This window comes from Psittacula echo (assembly GCF_963264785.1).
Source record: "Psittacula echo genome assembly, chromosome: 8".
Classification (NCBI taxonomy): Eukaryota; Metazoa; Chordata; class Aves; order Psittaciformes; family Psittacidae; genus Psittacula; species Psittacula echo.
Window position 1 is genome coordinate 2433059 of NC_137744.1, and position 24851 is coordinate 2457909.

Here is a 24851-nt window from a genome sequence, read left to right on the forward strand (position 1 = left end):
CTCCAGCTTGGAGCTATCGCTGTGTTGTTCCGCAGCAGCAGCAGCAGCTTGGGGAGACTAGAACTAGTTATAGAGACTTCAGAAGTGGCTTTTCAAACTCAACCTCATGTTCTCTCAACTGTCTGAAACTCAACTGGTTTTTGGTTTGAATTCTTTTTTTTCTTTTTTTACTTCTGTATAGAATGTGTTCCTGCTCCTTTTTATTGTTTGTTCTAGAAAACAAAGCAGGGTTTTATAACTATAGTAACATCTCAAGCTGTTGTGGTCAGTGTGTGTCATTGTTCACAAATGAAGGAACAGTACACAGTATTTGAGTTTGTGAACAGGCAGTTGCAGGGAGAGGGGCTGCTATTTAAAACCTGCCGTTCAGCAGCATCTTAACTCAGATGAAAAGTTAAATACCAGTTAAAAGTGTGCTTTTTAACAATAACCCTCCCTGCTTGATCTGACTTGAAGTGTTCCCTTTTCCAGCCAGCTCCCACCTGCCCTGGGTTTTGTGGCAGAGTTTTCTACTGTCTCTTTGGTTATGAAGGATTCTGTTCCAGTGTCCTTTTCCTCAGCAAGTTTTGGATGCTCTGAATGCATCTTAGTACAGGAAATATGCACTGATAGCAGTATTCTCCCTGCCATCAATGTGATTTTGACAGTGCAGTTTAATAAAATGTTATGGTGCTGGAATAGATTTGCTTTATTCAAACTGAGCCTGACTGTGACTGGTTTTGTGCTAGGAATGAGCAGCCTGCAGGAGTTGTCTTCTTCACCTCTACCACTCTGCACAGGTAAACAGGGCTCAGAGGAAGTCTCATGTGCTGCAAGTGCTGATATTTGCCTTTAATCTTCTTGGATTTCATCAGGATGAGGTGGGGGGTAGCAAAGGAAAACTCCATTCACAGCCCTCGTTTCATGGCTTTTCTAGAATAACATCCACAAGTTGCCCAAGCACAACAAAATAGAGGAAAAACCACTGGCAAAGAGGAAGCTTCGCAGCAGCTCATTCTCAGAGCACAAACCCCTCTTTGCCACACGTGAGTGTGTCACAACCAACTCTACATCAATAAGCTTCTCTCTACCCCCGCATAAAGCTTTGCAGGTTTACAGCACTGCCCTGTTCAAGCTTTTTCTTTATGGAGAAGGTTCTTTTCCAGAACCTGGTTTTGTGGTAAAGCTGGAACCTGGGTCATAGAGAACTTATTTATTTACCTTCCCCCTGTGCAGAACAAAGAGCAGCAGATCCCAGAAGTTTGGTCTTCCTATTGAGTTGTCTTAGCTTTGGGCTATAGCCCCCATAAAGAGCACACCAGCATTTCCCTGCAGGCTCCTGAGTCGAGACAGCTCCTGCTATTTAATGGCTACTGAACATCTATTTAAGGCTAGATAAAGAACAAAATCTCTCTGGAAGAGTGCAGTGTTTAACTAATTTAAGGTTGTCTCTCAGCTGTAGTGCATCAGGCTGTGACACTGCTACGGTGAAGAACCAAGGAGCTGATGTCTACAGCAATACTGACCCCATTACATATTTCTAGACAGATGAGAGGCTTAAGAGAAGAGGCAGAAAGGTGACCAGGGCCTCATTCTGCTTGCATTCATGGGCACTTAAAATAGAAATCCCATATGCCCAGCACCTGGAGGGCTGTCCCACTTCAGGATGGGGCCATGGCCACAGATGAGGGACATTAAGCACAAACCCAAACTCTGTAAGAGATTAGTGTGTCATTAGAGCAATGGTTAAGTTTTGATGGTTAAACTTTATACTTCCATTTTTCTAAGCTGTTCTCACACCAAGTGAGTTCCTTCAGGTATTTATATTGTGTCTACCCCCCTAACCTGCCACATCTGTGTCTCAGTAGGCTCCTAGTCCCTTGCCAGGCTGCTTGGCGTGAGGCAGCCACTGCATCACCTGCAGCCCCAGCTGCAGCCACTGGTGGAAGGACAATGACCTTTAAGGTGAGTGGAGCTTGCAATTGGCCCAGTACAAAGAGGGCAACACTTTTTTGGAAGGGGGGTTGGTGTTAAAGGGGAGGATGCTCCACTCAGACCCTGCCTCTCCCCTTGGCTGTGGCCAGCTGGGCACTCTCATTTCTGTTTTAACCTCCCCTTCTCCCCGTGCCCAGCAGGTTCTCTATTCCCATGCACGTAGTTCCTCAGTGCAGTGCCAGGTTCTTGCAGGGTCATATCACATGTCACGTTCTGCATGCAGTAACTGAGCTAAAAGCAACTGGAAGTTGGGCACACGAGTAGGACATGTGAAAAGGAACAGCCCTGTCCCCTCCCTGGAAGTAGCACATTTCTTGGGTATCCCTTGGCAGCAGCAATGGATGCACCACCGGGCAACAGCAACGTTCAGGGTAAGCATTCACTCAGAGATGTCTTCAGAAAGACACTGAAGGGTGAAGCTTTGGCTCTCCAGGCTCATCGTTCACTTGCTTGCAGGCAGGATGAGCTGGCGTAGATGAGCGCTGCCCACCCACCATGTTGCCATCACCCATGTCCCCCTCTTAATTTGACTGCTCCAAGGAGCAGTTTCTGTCAGTCAGGCCGCTCCGGCCACGTTAATCCTTCCAGGCTGCTGGAAGGAAACTCTAAGACCATGTTCTCTCTTCATCTCAGAAGAGCTACAAGCCAGACCAGGGCAGGTTCCTGCTCGTGGTTAACTCCTCTCACAAGTACATTAAAAGCTTTCCTGGCTCTTGTGTTGCACCTTCTGAGGGGCCGGGAGAACCCAACCAACAACAGATAAAGCAGCACCAACCTGCTCACAGCAGCTGCCAGAAAGCGTTTGCTCGCCTGCTGCTTGGGGCCAGCAGCTTCTTGTGGTTGGGGAGAGGTGAGAGGGGCAGGTGACCATCAGCAGATGTGAAGCTGATGAGCGTGAGCCCTTCTCTCTTCCCCCTCCCACGCTGCTGCAGCCCCTGAGTGTCTCCCACCTCCTTTCAGAGGTTACCAGGAGCGGTCTCACGGTGCTGTCAGCTCCCTCAGCACCGAGGGGCACATCCCCTCAGGGCCCACTGGCATGTCCTCTGCTGATCCTGACCTGATCCCGTCCTACTGAGGGAGCTCTCCATGCTGTGGGTGCTCTCTGAAGGCCAGTCTCGCTGGTAAAAGCCGAGGTGAAGACATGGGGTGCCTTGACCACGTCCTTTGTCTCCAGGTCTCCCCCCCATTCAGCACTAGTTTCAAAGGATGATATTCAGGCACCTGGGATGGACGGATGGATGAATGGGGAGGAATAAACAATGACAAGCAGCAAGGCCATGAGAGAACCAGGGTGACACTTGAGGTCTCAGATACAAAGCTACAGTTCTCCAGAGAGGGAGATTGCTTTGAGATGCAGCCAGAGAGGGCCTGATCTCCACCAGCACTGAGCCATTTGCAGCCACAAGGAAAGCCACACTGACTTTTAAGAGCTCCAAAGAGCAAAGAAGGGCCAGGGCAGGGCAAGCCCTGCAAGGAGCTGCTCAGGGAAGGAAGTGACAGAGCAGAGGCAGCTGGTATGGCTGCAGCCTGGGTTAAACACACAGGTGGGAGCCGGGGGGGTGAGCAGAGAAGTGGAGAAGAGAAGGTGGAAGCAGGAGGGACCAGGGAGCGCTGTGGAGAATATGGGGCAGCCTCGGCTCCTCTCACCTCTTCCATCCAGATTAAGTCCTGCAGGCTCCTCCCTGCTCCGTGCGCAGGGAGGCGAGAGCCCGGCTGCAGCCCTGCGGCTCCCTGAGAGCACTTCCCGGCCTCAGCTGCGCGAGAGCTGCTCCTCCCCAGGCTGAACTACAGCCCCAAGTGCAGCATTGCGAGAGCATGATGCCACCCACGCTGCTATCTGGAGCGCGGCTTGGCCCAGCACCCTGTCCAGCAGGATCTCAGCAGGGTCCAGTTCCCCTGGGAATTTCACCACTTCCCTGGGGAGATGAATTAATGGCTGATAGTTCTCATGGTGAAACACGTTCCTCTTGTGTCCAGCTGGGACCTCCCCAGCAGTAACCTGTGCCCATCAGCCCTCTCCATCACGGCATGTGCCAAGAGCAGCTGTGGTCAGGAGATGCCCAAGGCTCTCACCCTTCCATAGCATGCAGGGTACATAGTGCCTGGCTTTCCCTGAAAGCCAGAGGGAAACAAAACTCCATGTGTGCCCTCCCTGCATTTTTAAAGATGCCTGAAAATCCTGGTGCTGCTGAGGGAGATGCAGCCCTTTAAACTGGAATTACGTGGCTCAGCTGCCTTCCACACGTGCATCCCACCCTTCTGAGCAAGTGGCATTATGTGCCAGGAACTCCACTGCACAGAAAGCCCCATCTGCTTGTGCTACAATGGGGACATTTCAGAACAACACAGGAACTGTTGCCCCGGGATTGTGAACTCAAGCAAACTGCATTACTCAGCAATTACTCACATACTTACAAGAATACAGACAACTTCTCAGGACAAAGGATCTTCATATATTCTTTTAATGACAAGGCTTGGGGTAGTGAACCCGGGACTCATGATTAAAATCCATGTAATATTCTCTGTTACCCTGTAACTAAGGGGAGTCTGTGGCAGCAAGCTCCCATTGATTTGCCTTCAGCATCTTTCTTTTCCTTTGGGTGACTCTGTATTCCCAGGAAGTCTCAAGGAGAAGCTGAAACCAGCTCATCCTTCAAATTCGAGAGGGACTTTCCAGGCAAACTAATGCATTCCTGTTGCTCCAAATCCTTTCCAGCCAAGGCTCAGCATGTGTAGCTGCTGGAGGGGGAGCCGTGGGGGTGCAGCATCAGCAACAAAGACATCCTCTCTGCTTGGAGGCACAAGGATGCTCTGCAAGGCTCCTGCTCGAGACAGCTCCCACAGTCACAGCAGGAGGTGGGAGGTCCAGTGCCTGGTTCTGGTGGATCAGGATGCCTTGATGGGTGCATACATGACCTCTGGTGTCACCCTCAGCTGCGGCTGGTCAACGCTGCCTCCAATTCGGATGCAAATGCTCACCACATCCTCCACCTCCATGCTTTCCACGTGAGACTCCTCCACATGCAAGGCCTAGAGAAGTACAAAGAAAACACCAAAGGTGGGACTTCTCCAGAGGTCGTATTGGGATCAGGAGGGGTCCAGAGCTGCTGACCGTCTGCATGCAACAAAGAGCTGGCAGAGGCAGCAGCTGCGTAAAGCCCAGATGGCTTTACCCACCATAGTGGTGGGGGAACATTGGTGCCAGCACCCCATGGATGCAAAACCGGCTCAGCCCATCAGGTACACCCAGCCTGGAGGGAGTGCTTCACACGAATTCATGAGGCCAGGAAGCAGAGAGGGATGAGCTCTTAGGCAGAAGCTCTTCCCTGTGAGGGTTCTGAGGCGCTGGCACAGGGTGCCCAGAGAAGCTGTGGCCGCCCCATCCCTGGCAGTGTTCAAGGCCAGGTTGGACACAGGGGCTTGGAGCAAGCTGCTCTAGTGGAAGGGGTCCCTGCCCATGGCAGGGGTTGGAGCTGAAGGAGCTTGAAGGTCCCTTCCAACACAAACCACCCTGTGGTTCGATGCTTTATAGGGGACCCAAGCTCTGGCAGCAAAGGGGTCTGCCTCTTCAGGGCTTGCAGGGAGCTGGCTGTGAACCATAGCAGTGCCCCAGAGAGGGCTGAGAGACAAGCTCTGATCATTCAACACTCTCAGTGTTATCTGTCCCCTGGCACTGCACTGCACCATTCCACAGCCAGGTTTGCCCCTCTGGCCACCTACACGTGAAGGAGCTCTCAGTCCTTGTGCTCCAACAGGAAGTGGGAAGGCAAAAGCAAACCCCGCTCCTGCTCTTCATCTACCAGTGGATGGAGCAGCCGCTGCCACCATGACCCTGCTGGGACTGAAGCCAGGGCAGGTCCCTAAGGGCAAACCTCATGGGAATGGCAGTCTTGGGGTCACCACTGAGCTGTCGCTGTCACCCAGCCAAGGAGCCCCACCAGCGTCACCCCTCCGCTGGGCTGCTCCCGGCAGCACAGCCCATCCCATGGGATCCCTGGCCCAGCCCAGACTCACCAAGGAGCAGCAGGATGGAGCCGAGGCTCCATCAGTGCCGGCCGGACGACAGCATCTCTGGGTCACAGCAGAGGAGCTGAAGCTCGGGCTGATGGTCACCACACCTCTGCTTGGTGCCAGGGCTGTCAGCTCAGCCAGGGAGGAAGCTGGCAACTCTTCCTCGGGCCCTGGTGCAGCGCAGGGGTTCGTTGTGGGCCCAGCTTTTCTTCCTGCCTCAGCTCAGGGGCTGCTACAACTGCTGGTGGTGGGACCTGGGGAAGAGGGGGAGGGTCTGTGACCCTTCTGTGATCTTATTTTAGAGCCTCAAGTGACACCAGGGCAGGAGGTGAGAGCACCAGGGCTCAGCGCTGCTAAAGCAGCATCACCCATCAGCAGCAGGGGAAGCCTCCCCCCGGCTCTGAGATGGGGACCTTGAGCACCTGCAGCCAAGGCAGGACAAGGCTCATTGGGAAGTGGAAGATGAAGGATTTAAGCATTCCTCCAGCTCCAGCAGGGCTTCAGAAGCCCTAAGAGAACTGTGATGAGGATTTGCAAAGCACCAAGAGTAACAAACAGGGAGTAAAAGTGCATAAATGGTAAAATGCAACTATATAAGCAATGCCCATGACACCGTGAATCACCAACCTTCATAGCAGAGCCCATCACCTACAGGCGAACACAACACGTCCCAGCTCTCACCCCTTCCTTCCTGCCCATGAGCATGGCCAGGGCCATCACTGTCAGCCCAATTACTGCTGCCTCCACTCACGTCGCCTGCACTTGGCTGGATGATGTGTCCTGTCTGGGTTTGCACCTGAAGGTGACGCTGTCTGTGAGCAGCAGAAGGGACCTGTTCTCAGGGAAGAGCTTTGCATGGCCAAAACCAATCCATCTTTCCTCCAGCTCAGGGAAACCACCCACTTCTCTAATACCTAAAGGCAAACAGCCAGTGAGGTGCTTGCTTTCATGAAAGCACAGCACAAGAGAACTCTTCCCAGCAGGAAATGCCTCCCTTCCCATGCCCAGGAATAGCCCCCAAACCCCAGGGCACAGGTGCTGCAGAGAGGCCTCTTTGAACACCCACCCTCTTCTCAGCACCCTTTGGTCCCCAGCCCTGCGCTCAGACCCTCCTGGGCTTACTGGGGAGGAGTGGGATGGAGCAAGCGGCCATCCCCGTGGGAAGTGCCCACATCTCCTGGCCCAGGGCACAGTCACAAGGGTGGAAGCTGCTCTGCAGGGCCCGGGAAGGAGCTGGGAGCCAGCACCAGGCATCTTCCTCTCTCAGGATGCAGGATGCAGCTCAGGGTGGGCAGAACAACCCCTGGGCACCTCCATGGCTCCATAGGATTTTCCCTGCTCAGGGAAAGCTGAAGGTCTCAAAAAACACCCAGTTTTGGGGAAGGACAAACTGGAAAGAGTGAAGTCCCTTCCTTTTCCTTTGAGCCTGGAAACAGCCAGCAATCAAAGCTAACAATGGTACCTTTTCCTATGAGGATCACGTAAATGGGACAGGCAGCAGGCTCCTGCTGGCTTCCTCCTCAAAAATCCCCCACCCCATCAGAGAGCCCAGTGAGCTCTCACTGCTCACAAAGACACCCCTTCCCAACCCCCTCACCTCCCATTCCTTTTGTGCACAGCCCCCTGTGCTTCTCTTCCCCACGGAAAGCCTTCAGTGGGACCCAAGAGCTAACGGGGAGGACTGAGGTGGGGGATGCACTAGCGCAGCCCTGTGACCCGCAGGGGAGCTGGGGGCTCTGGGGCACACTGTGGGGGAACAGGAAGCTCTGAGGTGTACTGGGGGCAAATGGGGTTCCTGATGTTACCAGCACGTAAATGGGGGGCTCTGGTTTCACCACATCGAGCACTCTGGGAGCACCGAGCGCTGAATGAGGGGCTGGCTGCACAGCCAAGAGGGAGGGGTCCCAAGGGCATCCGGAGGAGACAAAACACCAGTGCTGGGGCTGAACCGGATGGGCTTTAAGGTCCCTTCCTCCCAAACCAGGCTGGGATTCAAAGGGGCACCGCTAATCCCAAACCCACGTCAGGAGGACAATTTCGTGCCTCTTCTGCCACCTTGTGGCCGATGCAAGAACGAACGATGAGAATGCAACCGAGCTGCCGTGGTTACTGCTCCTCACGTTTATTCCACGTTGATGGGCAATACAGACTTAGTTTCAAGCTCCTAATTGCTTGAAATGGGTATTTTGTTAAGATGATCACTTTATAAATAATTTATCTAGAGACTTGGTGCTTAGCTTTGGAAAAGGCCTTAAACACATCCATTGGATCACCAGGGAAGGGGAAGGAGAAGGAAGCAGTTCATCATTTATTGGCTGAAAGAACTCGATTACAAAACCTGATCCGGTAGCATTAGAGCAGAGAGGGCCTGTTGCCTGACACGCACAGCAAGTGCCCGGCTCACCAGGCACTGACTGCCAAAAAGCCCTGGGCCTCCAGAAAAAGCTGCACAGGGAGAATTTAGCCCTCATGGGAAGTAGGGGGAGATGGAGCTCAGGATTTAAACAAAGCCCTCTCCACTCCATGGTTTAGTGCTGGAGTGGCTACATTAGAGTAACACCGATGAGGAAATGTGTTCTTCTACATTCACCATAAGCAATTGCCCCCAGAGAGGTTACTCCGGCCCCCCAAGGAGTGTGGCCTGGGCTCGGCTCTTAAGAGGAGGCTGACGTCTGAAGAGCACAGCCCTCGGCAGCAGCAGGGTGAGCAATGACAGCCACCACGTTCCCTGGCAGGAAGGCACCTATGTCACCATGACCCGTCACCAACACACTTGTGCCAGCCCCAGACCTGCCCGCTTCAGCTCAGGGCAGCGGCAGGTAAAGCTGATGTCCACAGTATTCCCCTCATATCCTGGAGGCACACGGAGGCAAAAAGAGCTCAGGAACCCTCGGTACCACCAAATAACTTGTGAGAGGACCCCACCACTCCAGGCTTTCCAATAGAGATCCTTTGGTTCAGAACACAGAGATGGTTTGCTGTCACCACCACACTCCCAGCCATGGATTCACCCAGCAGCACAGGGGAAAGCCACCCCCGGAGCACCAGAGTGGGACCGTGTATGGAACCACTGGGTTTGCTGCTACTTCCACACCATCAATGAAGATGTGTGAAACGCCCCAGCTGCATTGCGCTGGTGTAACTGGCACCCAAGGAGAACCTGGCAAAGAAAGTAACAGACTGGATGCTGCAGGCTGCTCAGGGAATTGACTGCCTCAGCCTAGAGGAATACTCAATTCCTGACTGTGCCCGAGGCTGCTGTTCACAGAGATGGGAACCCATCCTGGAGAGATGAACCTCACAGAACCAGCTCACTTCAGGCTGCTGTTACCAGCCACCATGGCTCATGTTTCCCCTCCTCACCCCTCTACCCTCTGATCCACAGCTCCCTGCCAAGCCTTCACTGGGAAGCTCCTGGTGCCTGCGGCACTGGGAAATACTGTGAAAGTCAGCCTCAGGCAGCTCAGGCCACACTTGCATGGGTCTCTCAGCACTAGAATCTATACAGTCAGTGTTTAGATTAAATGAAGGCAGCAAAGGCAGCACTTGTACCCTGGACACAAGAGCATCCTGCTTGCACAGGAGGGCCAGGGGTGAAAGGGACCAGCCCTGGTTTAAGGTCTAGTATAGCAGAGCAGACACCTCCAAAGACACAAATCCTAAAATGCCCTCTTGGTTCTTAAATTCCCATGTTTCTAGCATTCCGCTAATAACAGGAGGATCTGCCCTTTTTCTTTACACTGAATCCCTCTGATGTGCTAGACCAGTTTATCCCCCAACTGGCCGGAGCCAAAAGGCACCTCTGTGTTCACTGCCTCCATACGCAGGAGGATCTGGTGAAAACACCACCCAAACTGGTCAGCCCCATCCAGCAGCTGGTGAAATGACAACCTTACACAAAGCCTTTCTTCAGGAAAGGTGAAGGAGCAGGCACAGGGGGAGATCTGACAGCAAATCCTGTGGCTGCTGAGCCTTCGCCCTCAATTCAAGCACAAGAACACACATACGGCGTTACTGGAAGTCAAGGAAACACGAGACCTACATCCCTCATCTAACACAGCTCTCCTTCCCAACATGCAGCTCTTGCTACTTCCCCTGTTCCTTCTAACCTAAAGCTCTTCAGAAAAACCCTCCCAAGAGGGGGTTCTCCCTTTGCAGGCCACCTCTCCAGCAGCATGGCTTGTATCAGTCACTGCTCTTGGGGTATGTGGTATGTTTAAGAAGCCACTGAAATTTGCCAGCACCCCTCAGTTTGAGTAGTGGCATGTTCACATCAAACAGGGGCCAGGTTTTCCTTTTCTCTAGAAGGGCTGAAGTCCAGCCTGGGGTGAGACAAAGCCCCAGAGATTTCCATTCTGCTCTGCTGAAGAAAACAATCCAGAAACCTGGAACTCCAGCTGGCAGTAGGCTGAACAGCAGGGATAAATGCAGAGTCCAGATCCTGAAGGCACTTGGTTGGAGGAGCACTTCCCGTGGAGTGATTAGCCCTTCCTGGGCAGAGCCAAGACAGTCTGAGGGGCTGGAGCAAGCAGGCTGGGTGCAGACAGCAAGAGGTGGCTGTGCTCAAAGGCAGAACAGGGTCCCGCAGAGCTCCCACAACTTCCTTTGGCTTCCACTTGCTCCCTCTCCTGAGCAGGCACCGGGAATGGCTCAGAGAGGGTGGAGGGCTTTGAGGTATGTGCAACATCGCCGGGGTGACACCAGCAGGGCCCCGTGCACGTGGCCGGGCTAAGCCTGCAGTCCCAGCAGGCGCGCGGTGTTGAGCACATCGTCCCTCGTCAGGTAGCAGCCGCAGAGCTGGCGGTACCCGGTGAATGCCTCCCGCCCGTGCAGGACACGCCAGTTGTCTATGAACAGGGCCTGCAGGAGCAGAGAGGAGGCCATCAGCAGGGCAGCCACCACGGCCAGCACCCTCTGGCAGGACAGGTCTGAAAGCTGGAGGCCCCTCAAGACTGGAAGAGCAGGTGAGGGTTTGCCAGGGTGGGCATGTCCACTCCTGCTCATCACTGTCACACAGCACAAGACCACAGCCAGATGTTTCATGGGATCTAGCACAGCTCTCTACCTGAAGCAGCAGTTCTGCTCTGCTGCTCACCAGGAGTTAAAACACAAGGGCTAGCAAAGCACAGAGTCACATTACGGGCTGTTTCTTTGCTTTTCTACTGGAGAGGCTGGGCAGTAGTTCATCAGCAACAGAGGGGCCATCTCCTGCCTCTAGAGTGTCACTTCCCCCCAGCATCAACAGGAACAGAAGGGGGGGGCGGTTCTAAGATCATCCGTTTCCCTGCTGGATCCTCTCATTTCTGGGGCCCTGGGCTCAGGCTGAATCTAGGCCTGAAGGAATAAAACCCCTTCAAGCACACACAGCTGAATGAAGAAGCTATGCACTGCAACACCTTCAGGTCTACAACCTTGGCTCCAGCTCTTCAAGCTCTTCCAATGCTGAACCCAGCATCAGCCTTTCAAAGCACAGGGCAGAGCATTTTCCTTCCAATACCAAGGTGTGCTAAGGCATCTTAGCTGCTTCTGGGACACTGCCCAGCTCTCCTGTGACTCACTGCCAATGTGAGGGTTCAAAGATAACCTCAGAGCTGAAGTAAATTCAGCTTCCTACACCTCTGTATTTCCATCACACTGGAAGTTTCTTCTGGAAGAAGTCTGAGGTTGAACACCAGGTGTTCCCAGCCCCTCTGCTTCTGAGGATCCTCACTGCAGTGACTGAGAAGATCTTTCTCCTCTCCTCTAGCTGGGCCCAACTTTGCCCTGAGGCAGGGTTTGAACTAAACATTTCCACCTTACCTGGAAGCTCATATTCGTTTAGAACAGGAGGAACACATCCCCCTGCAACAGACGCCAGCACTGTAATACAGATCACCTTAGAAGAGTTGCAAAGAAAGCTGCAGTATGTGGAGCTTGCCTGAAGCAGTCACCTTAGTGGCAGCAAGCACATCCAAAGGACCATGCTTCCCTCCCTGCACAAAACCCAGGCGAGTCTCCCAGCTCCAAGCCCTACCTTGCCTGGCTTCAGTTTGACCCAGAGCTCGTTCTCTGGCCTCCGGAGCTCAGTGGTGAGGGTGCGGTGAGCAGCGTACCAGCGGTGCACAACGTCGTACGTCACCGTGTTGATGACAGCACGATCATAGTTGTTGTATCTACAAGCAAAGAAGAGGACAGAGACAGCCCATATGGCTCCACGAGCACAGCCAGGTATTCGCACAGGGAACCGCAGGAGCCTGGGGGACCAGGCAGTATTTAAGGGAGGCCAGAGAGATGACATGAGAGGTTACACTGCAAGTGCAGGACTGGCAGGAGAATACCCAGCACTGGGAGCAAGGAGTTTACTATCAAGTGTAAAACTGTTCTTGCTGGTGTCCTATGGAAGGATGTGCCGCAGCACAGGGCGAGGCCACAGGCTGTCAGAATAAGAGTGCAAAGCAGTGCTGAACAGGCTCCTGCACTCAGCCAGGCTGGCGTTCCAGAAAGCAGCCCAAATTTCCTTTGGAAGTGGTGCAGTCCACACTCTCCCTGTATGCCAGGCTGATTCCTAGAGGCTTTTTCAAAGAAGGGCTGAATCCTACTGCCTCTCAAATGAAAAGAGATGGGGGCATGGAGCTGAAGTGAGGATGAGAGGAGTGAAAAGCCAGAGCTCAGCACTGACACCCATCCTTGTCTGGGTGGTTCTGACACATTCTCTAAAGCAGCCGTGTACAGCCCAGGAGGAAACATGGGCTGTCCCTGCGGCTTCACCCCTGCCCCTCAGGTATAGATTGGTTTTTCATAGAACCACAGGCTGGTTTGGGTTGGAAAGCACCTTAAATCTCATCCAGTTCCAACCCCTGTCCTGGGCAGGGGCACCTTCCATTAGAAGGTGTCAGTTTAGGATACCTCTTGAAACCCCTCCCCTGTCTACCACAATCCCCTTGCCTCCCCATTAGCAAGAGGCCTCACATGGGTGTTACCTGATGAGATAAAGCTCATTGTTCCAGGGGCAGACACTGAGAACTGGCCCAATTCCAATCATGTGGTTGTGGCAGTCTCCCACACTCTCGACATGCTCGTGCTTCAGCGGGACCTTGGTGAGCAGCTCAAATTGGTCTGGGGCACGCTGGAGAACCCACTCTGCCGCATAGAAACCATCCACCAGCAGCGTCCGCCCACCCGTGCCCTCGTGCTTCAGGCAGTGGAACACTTGGATGCTGCATGAGCAAGAGAAACCAGAGCAAGAAGACCCCTTGGCTGCCTGTCCCGTGGCCAAAGTGCTCCCCATCAGGTGTAGGTGGATGCAGCCACCCTTCTGGTTTCACTGAGGCCTGCCAGGGAATGGAGACAGACCAGCAATTAACAGCTGTGCCTGCCGGTTCTTAAGGCCTAATCTACACCAACTCAGAACAAGAGGACAGTGAAGAAATGCTGGTTGTACTTTTGGAGTTGTCAGGAAGTACGAGGGTGTCCAGGGTGACTCTCATTCAAAGGCACAAACATTATGGTCTCCCACAGGGCAACACATTAAAGACCCTTTGGAAAGCCTGGAGGAGTCCCCAGCGAGCATCTTACCTACAGGCACATCCCTCCCTAGTGGGAAACCGTCCAACTCAGCTTCTGTCCTTCCATTACTTCTCCGAAGCTTCCCTCTTCCTCTGTCCAAGCAAGGTGGGCATTGCGCTGTTAGGAGCAAACACCCAGGAGCTGCCTCCAGCCACCTCCCCTTGTTAGAAAATGAACTGTTACCTTCTGGGAAAGCCTTTACCTTCTGCTCTCCCTTCAGGGCCTCTGAACCCAGTCCCACAGCAGGGGATGGGGCAGCACCTCCCAGCTCCACACTCACCAACACCTTTTCACCTGGGTGCTCTATTCACCCTTTACAAAGTCAGTGCAGGAGCACTGGAGCAAAGGCCACTCTGTGCCTCAAAGGCAACAACCTCCTCCTGCAGCTCAGGGCTCTGAAGAAGCCTCTTCTCTGGGCAGGCTCTTTGGTACCTGAGGAGCTGGATAATAAGTTGCAGTCTTTCCCATAGCTTGGGGATTTTCTATCCTCTACCCTTTGTAATAACTTAACCTGAGACTTGTCAGGTCTCAGCCAAAGCAGTGGGGAGGAAGCAGACATTGAAATGAACCCATCTTTCTTGAAAAACACCTCATTTCACTCAGAAGCAGGTCAAAGACTCAAGCGTTTTGGCAGCAAGTCTGGAAGAGGCTGGGAAGAAAGGATTTCTGGCAGAGATGGGGGATCAGGAAAGCCAAAAATTCATGTTCTTCCTGCACAACTCTGGCTTTGCAGAACTACAAGCATCAATGGTTAGCTCTACTAATTAAGCCCATGTTGCCCTTGCTTGAGGCACTTCAGCTGGCTGCAGATGGAAGGTTCCCTACCTGAAAGGAACCCTTCCAAGTGGAAAGGAAAGATACAAAAAGAGCTAATGAGCTCTATAGTTCTGGCACCGAGCAGTCACATCAAAGCCCTTTTGAAGGCTGAAGTGCTGGTCTTATTTGATGTTGGGGGAGATTTTGTGAGCTCCTAAACCAAGTCAGCCAAGCAGGTCACACCAGGCAGGTCTCTGCAAACCATGGGTTCTGCACTCAGCTGTTAACTGGAAACAGAGAAGCCAACCACATGCAGTGTGGGGCAGCACCTGTGCTCTGTGTACTTCAGCTGCACAGAGCACAATCAAATCCACTGACTTTGCTCCTGACATCGAGCTGCTTCCCAAAAGCTTCCTGCCCGGCAGGGCACAGACAGGGCTCAGGCTGCTCTGAGATCCACCTGCAGTCAACACATCTCCCCCCTTAGTCCCCCTCTGCTTTCCCAGCTCTGCACTGCAGACCTTTCCCATTCGGGTGTTTAGCAAGTTACAGCCTCACTTGGGAAGAGCTGATCCTGCCCCGGGGCAGGAGGTGTGGATTGGGTGACTTCTCTTTGCAGCCTCATTTGCAGGAGATCACATTACCTCCACACATCTCCCCCAGGCTATTTCCCCTCTTGACTCAGATAAAAGCAGACAAAAACACTACTCAGGCTAGAAATTAAGCCTGAAGTCTCTTGCACTTCCCCCTGATCTGCTGCCTTTCCGCCTCCAGCTGCGTATCAAACTCGCACCCAAAGGCTGTACCAGAAGAGCAGTTTGCAGAACAGCATTTGTGAACCAATGCTGCAGCTACAAAACGCTTTTTAAAGCACAGAAGGGTGTGAGCTGGGGGAGCCTGGCTTCTGCCCACCTGCAGGGCTGCAACCCTGCCAAAATGCAGCCCCCAACCTGTGTGAACTGGTGCAGAGCAAGGTGAGCAGGGCCTCTGAGGTACCTCTCCACGCTGTGCCAAGGGGAGCTGCTCTCCCTCCTCTCCCGAAGCTCCTCAGCCCGCACAGCTGGCCCGATGAGGGTGAGGAGGGTTCGCCCCAATCAGCAGGGGTAAGGCAAAGCAAACCTGTCCAGCAGCAGCTTTGTTCAACAGCTCATGAGGGGCGCTTGCTCCAGGGGAAGCTCTGCTTTGCCACATGTACCCAAAAGACACCTCAACCCAGCTGCTCACCCCCACAAATGCTGTGTGGCACCTCAGAGGCTCTGAGAAGAGACTGTGAGAGAAGCTTCAGGGTAGCACAGGAACGACCACAGCATTCAGCCGCCTTTGTGACTACAAGGGCTACTTGAACCACAGCAATACCAAGCTGCAGTCACTATCTAACAGCCAAGTCCTTCACTGCCTGCATTCTGGAAGCCCCAGAAGTTCCAAGCATAGGGAAAAGTGACCTACAGACTTCCGCCACTGCACAGGGATCAGACACGACCTGGAATTGCTGAGTGACCAGTGCAAGTTGAGACAAGGGGGGCACAAAATTACAAAATGAAACATATAAACGTTTAGAATCAGTTTTAAGTAATGTTAAGTTTGACGGCTTTGTAACAGTAGCAATGGAAAATTACTGAGGTGCATGACACACAGAAAAAAAATAGCGTACAGCTAGAGAACATACTGAGAATTCTTGTGTAAGATAAACCGCTGTAGTTGACGTAGTTTTAGGCCCTATGACCTTAGTACAAAATGAGTGTAAGAAAAACAGGCTAGAAGAACAGGACACAAGGATAAGGAGTATCTGGGAATGGCAGGTTTCCAGGATGGGCTGCAGTTAAACTAAGTGGTAAGTAGGAGGATAGGAGGACTATTGTGTCTCTGGTGCTAACAAACCAATTAAGCTGGTATAAACATCTACTGGGTGCTTCAAAGGCTGCCAGAAGTGATGAAGATTCTTGGAAGAATTAAACGACCCTCAGAGACCACCACCACATTTTTGTATGCATGTGGGGAACTTTTTAGAAAACGATGTAATCCATCCGTAGCCTCATGAATATGTATGTATGCCCAGTGGCTGTATAAGGACGGCTTGTGCAGCAATACGGGGACACGCGTTAGGGGGAGCTATCCCCCGTGTCTGCCGGCGCCACAATAAAGAATCACAGAATCCCAGAATCCCGAGGGTTGGAAGGGACCTCAAAAGATCATCTAGTCCAAGCCCCCTGCAAGAGCAGGGTAACCTAGAGTACATCACACACCTGCTTGTCAACTTGAAAACTTTGTTGGCAAGTTTGTTCCTGGAGTTGTCTCTGAATCAAAGTACATCCCAGCATCAGCACTGGAGACAGCACAGCCCCAGCAGAAGCACTCACCCACAGGGCTCCTGGAAGTAGGTTGTGTCTGTGTGACGATCCAGAGCCAGCTTGGTGTAGGCAGTGTCTCCCCGGGAGAAGTCCGAGGTGAAGTACCACATCCTACCATAAATGGTCTCCCTGCAAAAGGGACAGGCAGTTACAGCATGGGCTGAGGGAGCAGCGGGTGGGAAAGCAGATCCCCTCCTGCTTTGAGGTCACTCCCCTCCAGCCTCTGCACAGAGGAAATTAAAGCAGAACAACAACATTCACACTGCCAAGAGCTGGTGCTTCTTGTGCCTCCTCCAGTGTTCAACTTCTCACTCTCCTCCCCAAAAGACTGATGGGAACTGTCAAACCAAGGAAGCCCCTGAGCGGCACGAGGAGCTGCCAGGGCACAGCCAGCCCCTGCCTGCACCCACCCACCACCAAGCCTGCTTCTGTTCTCAGGATCTTGTGTTTTCTGCCACCTTCCCCCCTACAACATGCACAGAAGGAGACAGACAGAGGGACAAACTGTGCTCAGGGGCTAAGGGGGAGGGTACCTGGAGCAAAAAGCTGCCTGCATATTCCTTGGAACCCCTCATTTCTATTTATTTCTACTCATTAGAAGCAATCCCTCCTCTCCCAGCGGCGTAAGGCAAGTCAAAGTGTTTCTGCAGCTTGGACAAGAGTTGAAACACAAACCCTGTCCTGCCATGCTGTTGGGCTGTTTTAAACACAGCAGAAACATTTCTCACTGTTTTTCTTCAGTGAGAGCTACAAACTGGTTCTGATCTCCCTGGCTCCCAGGGCCACGGCTGCCCTCCTGACCTTCCAAGTCATAACAGGAAATGCTTCTCTGGGCAAAGCTCTGCTCTTCCCAAACAGGCCACTTCCTCCAGTTCCTCCTCTCTGTGCACAGCCCCACTGTCACAAAAGTCACCACACGCTCCCGAGGCAGCTGCACAGCCTCATGATCCAGCCCTCACCCAGGAAGAGGCAGATCCCACAGTGCAACACTCCAGCTCGGTTCCAGCACAGTGGCCAAGGCTGTGGAAGACGCAGATGTTTGCTTTGCAAACCAGGCCACACTGCACGACACACAGGACAAGGCAGCAGCACCTTCTCAACCAGCTGAGCAGTCTGCCCTTCACAGCTCCTGACAAAGCTGTCACTGGCATTCCCAGGGCAGCCCCTGTTACCTGATCAAGCTGATCCTTTCTGCCACGATTTCTGTGTCCTCTTTGGTGGGCGCAACATTCTCCACAAAAGCGATGCCATAAAGCAGGAAGTTCTGCAGGAATTCCTTCGGCCCCGCATCTGTCTCCAGGAAGCTCCGGCGGTCCACGGAGGGCACCTGGGCCTGCCGGTAGATTTCAGCATTCCAGAGGATGCGGGGCTGCATCACCTGCTGCTTCTGCCCCTCGTAGCTGTTCTTCACCAGCCACTCCAGCCCATAGCGCGTCACGTGCCCATCCGGCCCTGAGGCGAGGGACCAGAGTCACAGTCACCACCAGTGCATGCCACAGCCCCAGGTCATGATCAGCACACCCACCAGCCTCAGACAGTCCTCACCCTGTTAATTTGTCTGGTGACAGACTCTTTGCACCCTGATGCCACCCACACTAATGTCTGGTTCAGGCTACAAGTCCTGAAAGCATCACTGTTGCTGCAAGGAGCCAAATTCAGAGCCAAGGGCCTCAACTTCAGTGGTTCTGGGCTTTGCTGACAGAACTCCATGAGGAAGTTGAGCACTGAAGACCAGCCCATAACTAAGGGTAAGTTACAACAGAAGGGAGAGAGCAACTGAGAAGGACGGACAGAAAACGTGAGTTCTGACCAGGGATACCCGCTCAAACAGCAGGAAAAAGGAACCCAACCGTTTCTTGACCAGTCTGCTCACTCCCTGCATTGCTGCTGGGTTCAAACCAACCAGTGAAACACCAGACACTGAAGATACTCACATCTCTACCCAAAAAGGGCTGGCGAGGAGGGGGAGGAAAACACAGCCACACATTTAAGACCGAGACATGTTACAGCAACCCCAACTGTTTAAAATCTGCTTAGGGCCAGATCTCTTCCCAAAACAGCTACTGATTTAGAGACAAGGCTGTCCTCTCCCAGCACACCTAAGACCAGGATCCATCACCGAGGCTCCCTCCAAGCAGGGCTGGTGGCCCAGAACCCATGGAGCAGGCGCTTTGCTACCTACAGGTGAGGAAGAGCGTGGTCTCATCCACTCGCACAGCCTTAGGTTTGATGGCCAGGTCCACGCTGGCTGTGTCCAGGCTGCGCTGGTTGGTCTTGGCATTGTAGCAGGAGCCGGAGCAGCAGTGGTCCCGCAGCCACACAAAGTCCAACCGCATCAGTGTGTTGGCGTACCTGAGCTCTGCAGAGGAGGCCGGGCTCAGAGCTGCACTGGTGCCAACAGGCGGAACCATCACCCAGAACTGAGCCCACAGGTTAGGATCCCACTGACTGACAGGGGATGCACAGCTGGTTTGTCACACTACGCAGTGTCTTCATGGAAGGCCTGGCTGTCACTGAGCTCACCATGGGCTCCCTTCTTACCTAGCTCACCCTGCAGCAGGAAGGAGTAGAGCTAACATGCTGCTCACGTAATTACCTCTTTCATTTCTCTTCAAGTAGTAAATTCAGAGCTGTACATAACCTAGCTGCAGATCCCAGTACAGTAATACAGGTAAGAGTCAAACAAATAATCACCCCAACATCCAAGCTACACAAAGGCTACAAACCCCACCAAGACCTTGAGGCAAGGCCTTGATATCCATTTAGTGTTAAAGCCTCTCCTCCTCGTTCCATTCCAGGACAGCTTGGGAATGCTCAAAGCCCTTCAGAAGGGGGAGCCAGCAGGGAAAAGAGGAGAGCGCTTCCTGCTCGAGTCCCACTCAGCTCTGAATCCAAGTATCCAAGGTCACTTTGCAGTGGGAAAGCAACAATATCCTTTCTTGGGGCCACTGTGTGGGATAAAAGAACAAACAATTCCCCTTGCTTCTGAGTGACCCAAGTACCAACATCTAACTGGCCTCAGCAGACAGAGGCTGGACCAGACCAAACAGGTCCCGGGGAAATCTGTGCCTCGGTTGCCAAGTCACCTCCAAACCCAGGACAAAAGTCAGTCCTGCCTTTGGGAATTCCCAGAAGGAACATGGAACACAGAGACCAGCGTGCACCCCTCTAGCACAGCCCATTTCAGAAGAACACAGGTAACTGAAATCACTCCCAGGGACTGGCTGGGAGCAGGGACACGGGAGCCAGCACGTACCGAGGTGGTCGTGGTGTAACTGCCAGGCACACTTGAGGGACTCCGGCACCGTGTGGTGGCAGCGAGTGGCAGCAGCGAGGACGGGCCTGGTGTCACCGGGCGGCCGCAGCAAGGCAGGGCTGGAGCTGCCACACAGCCGGAGAAGCCCCACCAGCCTCTGACGCCACATCCTGAGCTGCTGGGAGAGATGGGACAGAACTGGTGACACACAGGGGGTGACACACACACAGGGACACACACACACGGGGGTTGCTGCTGCTGCCCAGCCTAGCCCCAGCCCCACATCCCCATGCCAGGCACTGGCAGCACTCTGGGAAAGCTGGACTCATCCCCACAATCACCACTGATGGACACAAGAGGTGAGAGAGAGCTCGTGCACTGAGGAGAGGAGAAGTGGGTGGGATCAAAGGAAAGGCTGATGAGAGCTGGGAGGCCCATTTTCAGGCTCTTCTCTCTTGTTGGCCTCCCCCCCTTTCTGGGATAAGGGCAGGAGAGGAGCAGGAGGGAAGCTGGTGCTGCACGTGAGCCCTGCTTGCCCCCAGCTCCTGCCCATCACTCACCGACAGCAATGAACTGTCAGGGGCTCAGGGAGCTCTCTCACCAACCTCAGCCCATCCAATGCAGCAGCAACAGACACAGGGTGTCTCCTGCTTTGTGACTCCCATAAATCACAGCAGAAAACAGTCCTGAGAAACAAATGAACGCCCAGGATTTACCAGGCAAAGCAATTCCAGAAGGGACTGCAACGTGCTGCCAAAGCCTCATCTGCTGCAGGTCTTGGCCTCTCTCTGGCCTCCCCACTTTGAATTCCCCATTCCTGGCCAGAACTACAGAGCTATAGGACAGAGGGAAAGTGACCTTGGGTAGAGGCACAGGAACTGGAGGAAACCAGGGATTAGGTCAGTTCTAGAAGAGCACCAAAACACTGAGGAGGAGGACGAGGAGGATCTCTGCTGCCGCTGAAGGACACCACCAGCACGGAAGAGAATCCAACCAGGGTTAATCTTTGCCTGGAGATCATGGGACCATTTCTCAGAGGGAGATCTGTAACGACTCCTCAATTCAAGGGCAAAACCTTCCAAGCATTAAGATGTGAAGCCACACAGAGCACCCTGTCCTGGTCATCCATTCCTGGAGGGCAGGTCTCAACCCAGCAGGATTTAACAGCGCTTTGGTCTCAAATGCACAGAAATGTGGCACCACTGGGGAGACACAGACTCGGGGAGCTTTCCTTATCGAAGACCTGTGATTTTCCTCCATGCTTTCTCAACACTGGAGCTGTGGCTGCCCCACCTGCTTCTCCACTCCAGAGCTGAAGATTGCAGAGCTCTCGAAGTATATTTATATATATAACAGCCTTACTAGGCTGTTTTTCATTCCCTGGTGTAGAACTGTCCAGTGATACAGTTTTGCTAGGCTCAGCCGTATTTATTGACAGGACAGAAAAGGCAAAAAGCGGAGCATCGTCAGGGTGCAGTGGAATTGTAAAAAACCAATCTTTTAAATCTATAACAATGAGCGGCCAGTCCTGAGGAATAGCAGTGGGTGAGGGCAGGCTTGCTGCAAAGGGCCCATGTCTTCCAGAACAGCATTTACTGCCCAGAGGTCCTGCAAAAGCCTCCACTTTCCTGACTTTTTCTGGATAGCAAAGATCGGTGTGTTCCAAGGGCTTTGAGTTGGAACTGTATGTCCCATCCGCAGTTGCTCATTCACAGGATCGTTGAGATGTCACAGCTTTTCTGCAGTCAGAGGCCACTGATCAACCCAGACAGGTGTAGCCGTAAGCCATGTCAGTTTTAGGGTAAGCTGCTCATCAGTGGCTCCTAGATAAAATTTTGTAGCCGCACGTTCCATTGGGATAGTGCCTCTCGTCCCCACAGTGTCACCGGAATTGGGAGGAGCAGAGGCTTAAGCGTTGCCGCTCGGTTCTCAGGACCTACAATTAGTATCAGAGATTTGCTCTGGTAGGGACTTATGTGGCCGCCTATCCCAGTCACCGAGGTCTGGGCCGGCTCCGAATCCCAATGCAGAGGCCAATCTTGGACCGCAATGATGGTAACATCCGCGCCTGTATCTATCAGACCATTGACAGTTATTTCCTGATTGACGGAATTACAGACCTTACAGCTGAACATTGGTCTTTTTGGTTTTAAGTCCTCAGTCCAATAAACCATTGGGACCCCGGTGGAGCCGAAACCTTTCTCTAGTCTTTGGGAATCAGTCAAAGTTTTTTGATTCTCATCCTGCATCGCAAAAAACGGGATGAGCTGGGCGATTTGGGATCCCACTGGTATAAAACACAGGGGTTGAGGAGTCCACACCGTAATTTTTATTTCCCCTTTATAGTCCGCATCAATTACCCCTGGCAGCACGAACAGGCCCATAAGGGTGGTGGAGGAGCGTCCCAGGAGCGGGGCTTGTCCTTCTGACAGGGGCCCTTGTACTCCAGTGGGTATAGCTACAGGCTTTGAATCTACTAAGTGTGTAGACTGGGAGGGGCCAAGTCCAACCTGGCACTGCTTCGGCTGGCTGCCCTGAGTTGGTTGCTGTCACCCCTATCCACGCGCCCTGGGGGCCCTGGGGAACACTTGGTATCCTCGCGCCCTTCCCCTTGGTGCTTCGGTGTCAAGTTTCCCTACACCAGGGATTCTGGTAGGAATTTCCCCTCCTTGTCGTACCTTGACCTGCAGTGATTGGCATAGTGCCTGCCTTTTCCGCGCCTTGGGGATATTCGGGGGCCCTTTGGGCAGTCCCATCTCATATGGCCCATCTGGCTGCAGGAAGAACAAGCCCCCTGTACTTGACAAGCGGCAAAGGCTTGGGTCACAGTTTGCATTTGCCACGTCTGGGTTCCCACTACATTACAAGCCTCCACCACCTGGGGGATATTTGCATCAGGATTAGCCGCTGGTAGCGAATCAAGGATCTTTTTGCAATCGACATTAGTGTTGGCTACCACAAGTTTCTTTAAAAGAACTTGACGGGCTTCAGGGTGTTCAGTCTGTCACTCTAACACATCATTTAGCCGGTCAATAAACCTCATATATGGTTTGGTAGCTTCTTGTTTTATAGTGGCGAAGGACTTTGAATCACCCCCATGTCCCTCAGGAAGGCTAAACATGGCTTTCAACGCTTCATTCTGTCCATGGACCAGAGCCTCTCTAACAATCCACAACTGTACATTATGCTCACGAAAGGGTCCCTCACCCAGTAGAACATTGGGCCCGATACCTTATCGGGGATCCCCCTGCTGGCGCCCCACATCTTCTGTGGCAACACGCTCACAGGTATCCCTCCAAGCCTGCTGCTACATCATATGTTGAGTCGGGGTTAATATTATCTGCGCCAAAGTGCATCAGGCATTGGGAAGCATCAAGATGGTATTAAAAACTGACTGAATGAGACCTTTCATTTATGGTGAGTGGAGCCCAGACTCCTTTACACCACGTCGAATCTCCTTAATCAGGCTCCATTGGAATCCTTCCCATTCCGCTGCCCCATTTGCTTGTAAAAGGACAGGCATGGCGAGCGCTTTCAAGCACTCTACATCCCCTTCTGCCTGGTCTCTGGCAGTCTCAATACATTCCAACCCCCACACAGCAGCACTTGGAGGAACAGCGGCACAGGTGCTCGTTGTCCACGGTGTCACTTGACCACTCCACCTTCTTGCCCAGCTTCCGCTTGCGCAGATTCAGCGTCAGGCTGGAGTTCTCTGGCTCGGCAGCACCGATCTCAGTAACGGTGGTGCTGCCACAGCCGCCAGTCTCCGCTGCCCGTGCCATGGACCCAGGCTGGTGTCAACGGGAAGGGGAAGGGGGCCTGGCCACCACCGAGGCCCCGGAATGAGCGTGGAGATTCGGGAAGGGCCGGGCCGGACCGCTGTCGCTGCTGCCCCGGTGCAGTGCCCACCGACACCCCTGCATCCTGGAAACCAGCTCTAAAGACTGCGTCTGGGAAGCTGTAGCGTGAGCTCGTGCATGGCCTTCGCTTCCCTCCCTGCCCTCATATGCCCGGCTATTTCCTCGCTCGGGCTCTGTGGCTGTGAAGGCAGAGACAGAATGCATCGACAGAAGGTCCCCAAAGGCAGAAAGGGAAGTCATGGGGAGGGGCCTGGAGCAGCTTCTCTTGACTGACTGCTGTGTCAGTCACTCCTGGAACTGGGCGAGAGAAGCTTCCAGAAGTGCAGGAACCGGGGCCAATAAACAGGGGCATGTGCGAGCCCCTGGGGCACTCTCTCCACACCAAACACCCCCATTGGCAGACTGGTGATCTCTCCGTTTCTCTGCCGCCCCACCACCCCCCTTTCTCTCTTCCTCTCTTTTTTGAAAGCTGCTGAGTAACACAAGGCCTACCTCGATTTCTCATGAAGCCGCAGAGCTCAGGTGGAGTCTAACTGGGAGAGGGTGACCATTTACGGAATATCTGTTCCATTAAAGCTGGTGTTTATGGAGGGACCTCGGGTGTTATCTCAGCTGAATCCACGCAGAGGGGCTTTTGAGGGAGACTCTCATGAAGACATTAGGCAGAAGCGCTTCCCTGTGAGGGTGCTGAGGCGTTGGCACAGGGTGCCCAGAGAAGCTGTGGCTGCCCCATCCCTGGCAGTGTTCAAGGCCAGGTTGGACACAGGGGCTTGGAGCAAGCTGCTCTAGTGGAAGGTGTCCCTGCCCATTGCCAGGGGGTTGGAGCTGCAGGAGCTTTAAGGTCCCTTCCAACCCTGGTCTCTTCCACAGGAAGGGACAAAACATTTACCAGTTCTGTGGGCAAGCTGTTGCAGTTCTTGTGCCTTTCAAAGTAGAATCTCCTACTGCTATCCACTGCCACTGGTTCTTGGCTGCACTAGCAGTTTTCCTCTTCCTTGGTGCGGGAGCAGGTTGTTCCTCTGTTGTGGTGCTTTTGGCCATACAGCCATCTCGTGACCAGGAGAGGTTTATTCTTTTCTCGGTTGGACAGTGGCTGGATGG

The 24851-nt window shown here is 53.3% G+C and overlaps 1 protein-coding gene across 1 annotated transcript; it reads right to left on the bottom strand.

Moving 5' to 3' along the window:
* Nucleotides 1–10713: 10713 nt before the first annotated feature.
* Nucleotides 10714–23672, bottom strand: LOC308224703 (trimethyllysine dioxygenase, mitochondrial-like; the record flags this gene model as incomplete). Its single annotated transcript, XM_080624877.1, has 10 exons — nucleotides 10714–10845; nucleotides 11999–12137; nucleotides 12945–13181; nucleotides 16644–16763; nucleotides 17807–18086; nucleotides 18817–18993; nucleotides 19891–20068; nucleotides 21831–21989; nucleotides 22569–22664; nucleotides 23487–23672. 10 exons carry the CDS (start codon nucleotides 23670–23672, stop codon nucleotides 10714–10716), a joined length of 1704 nt encoding a protein of 567 aa, XP_080481003.1.
* Nucleotides 23673–24851: the final 1179 nt, after the last annotated feature.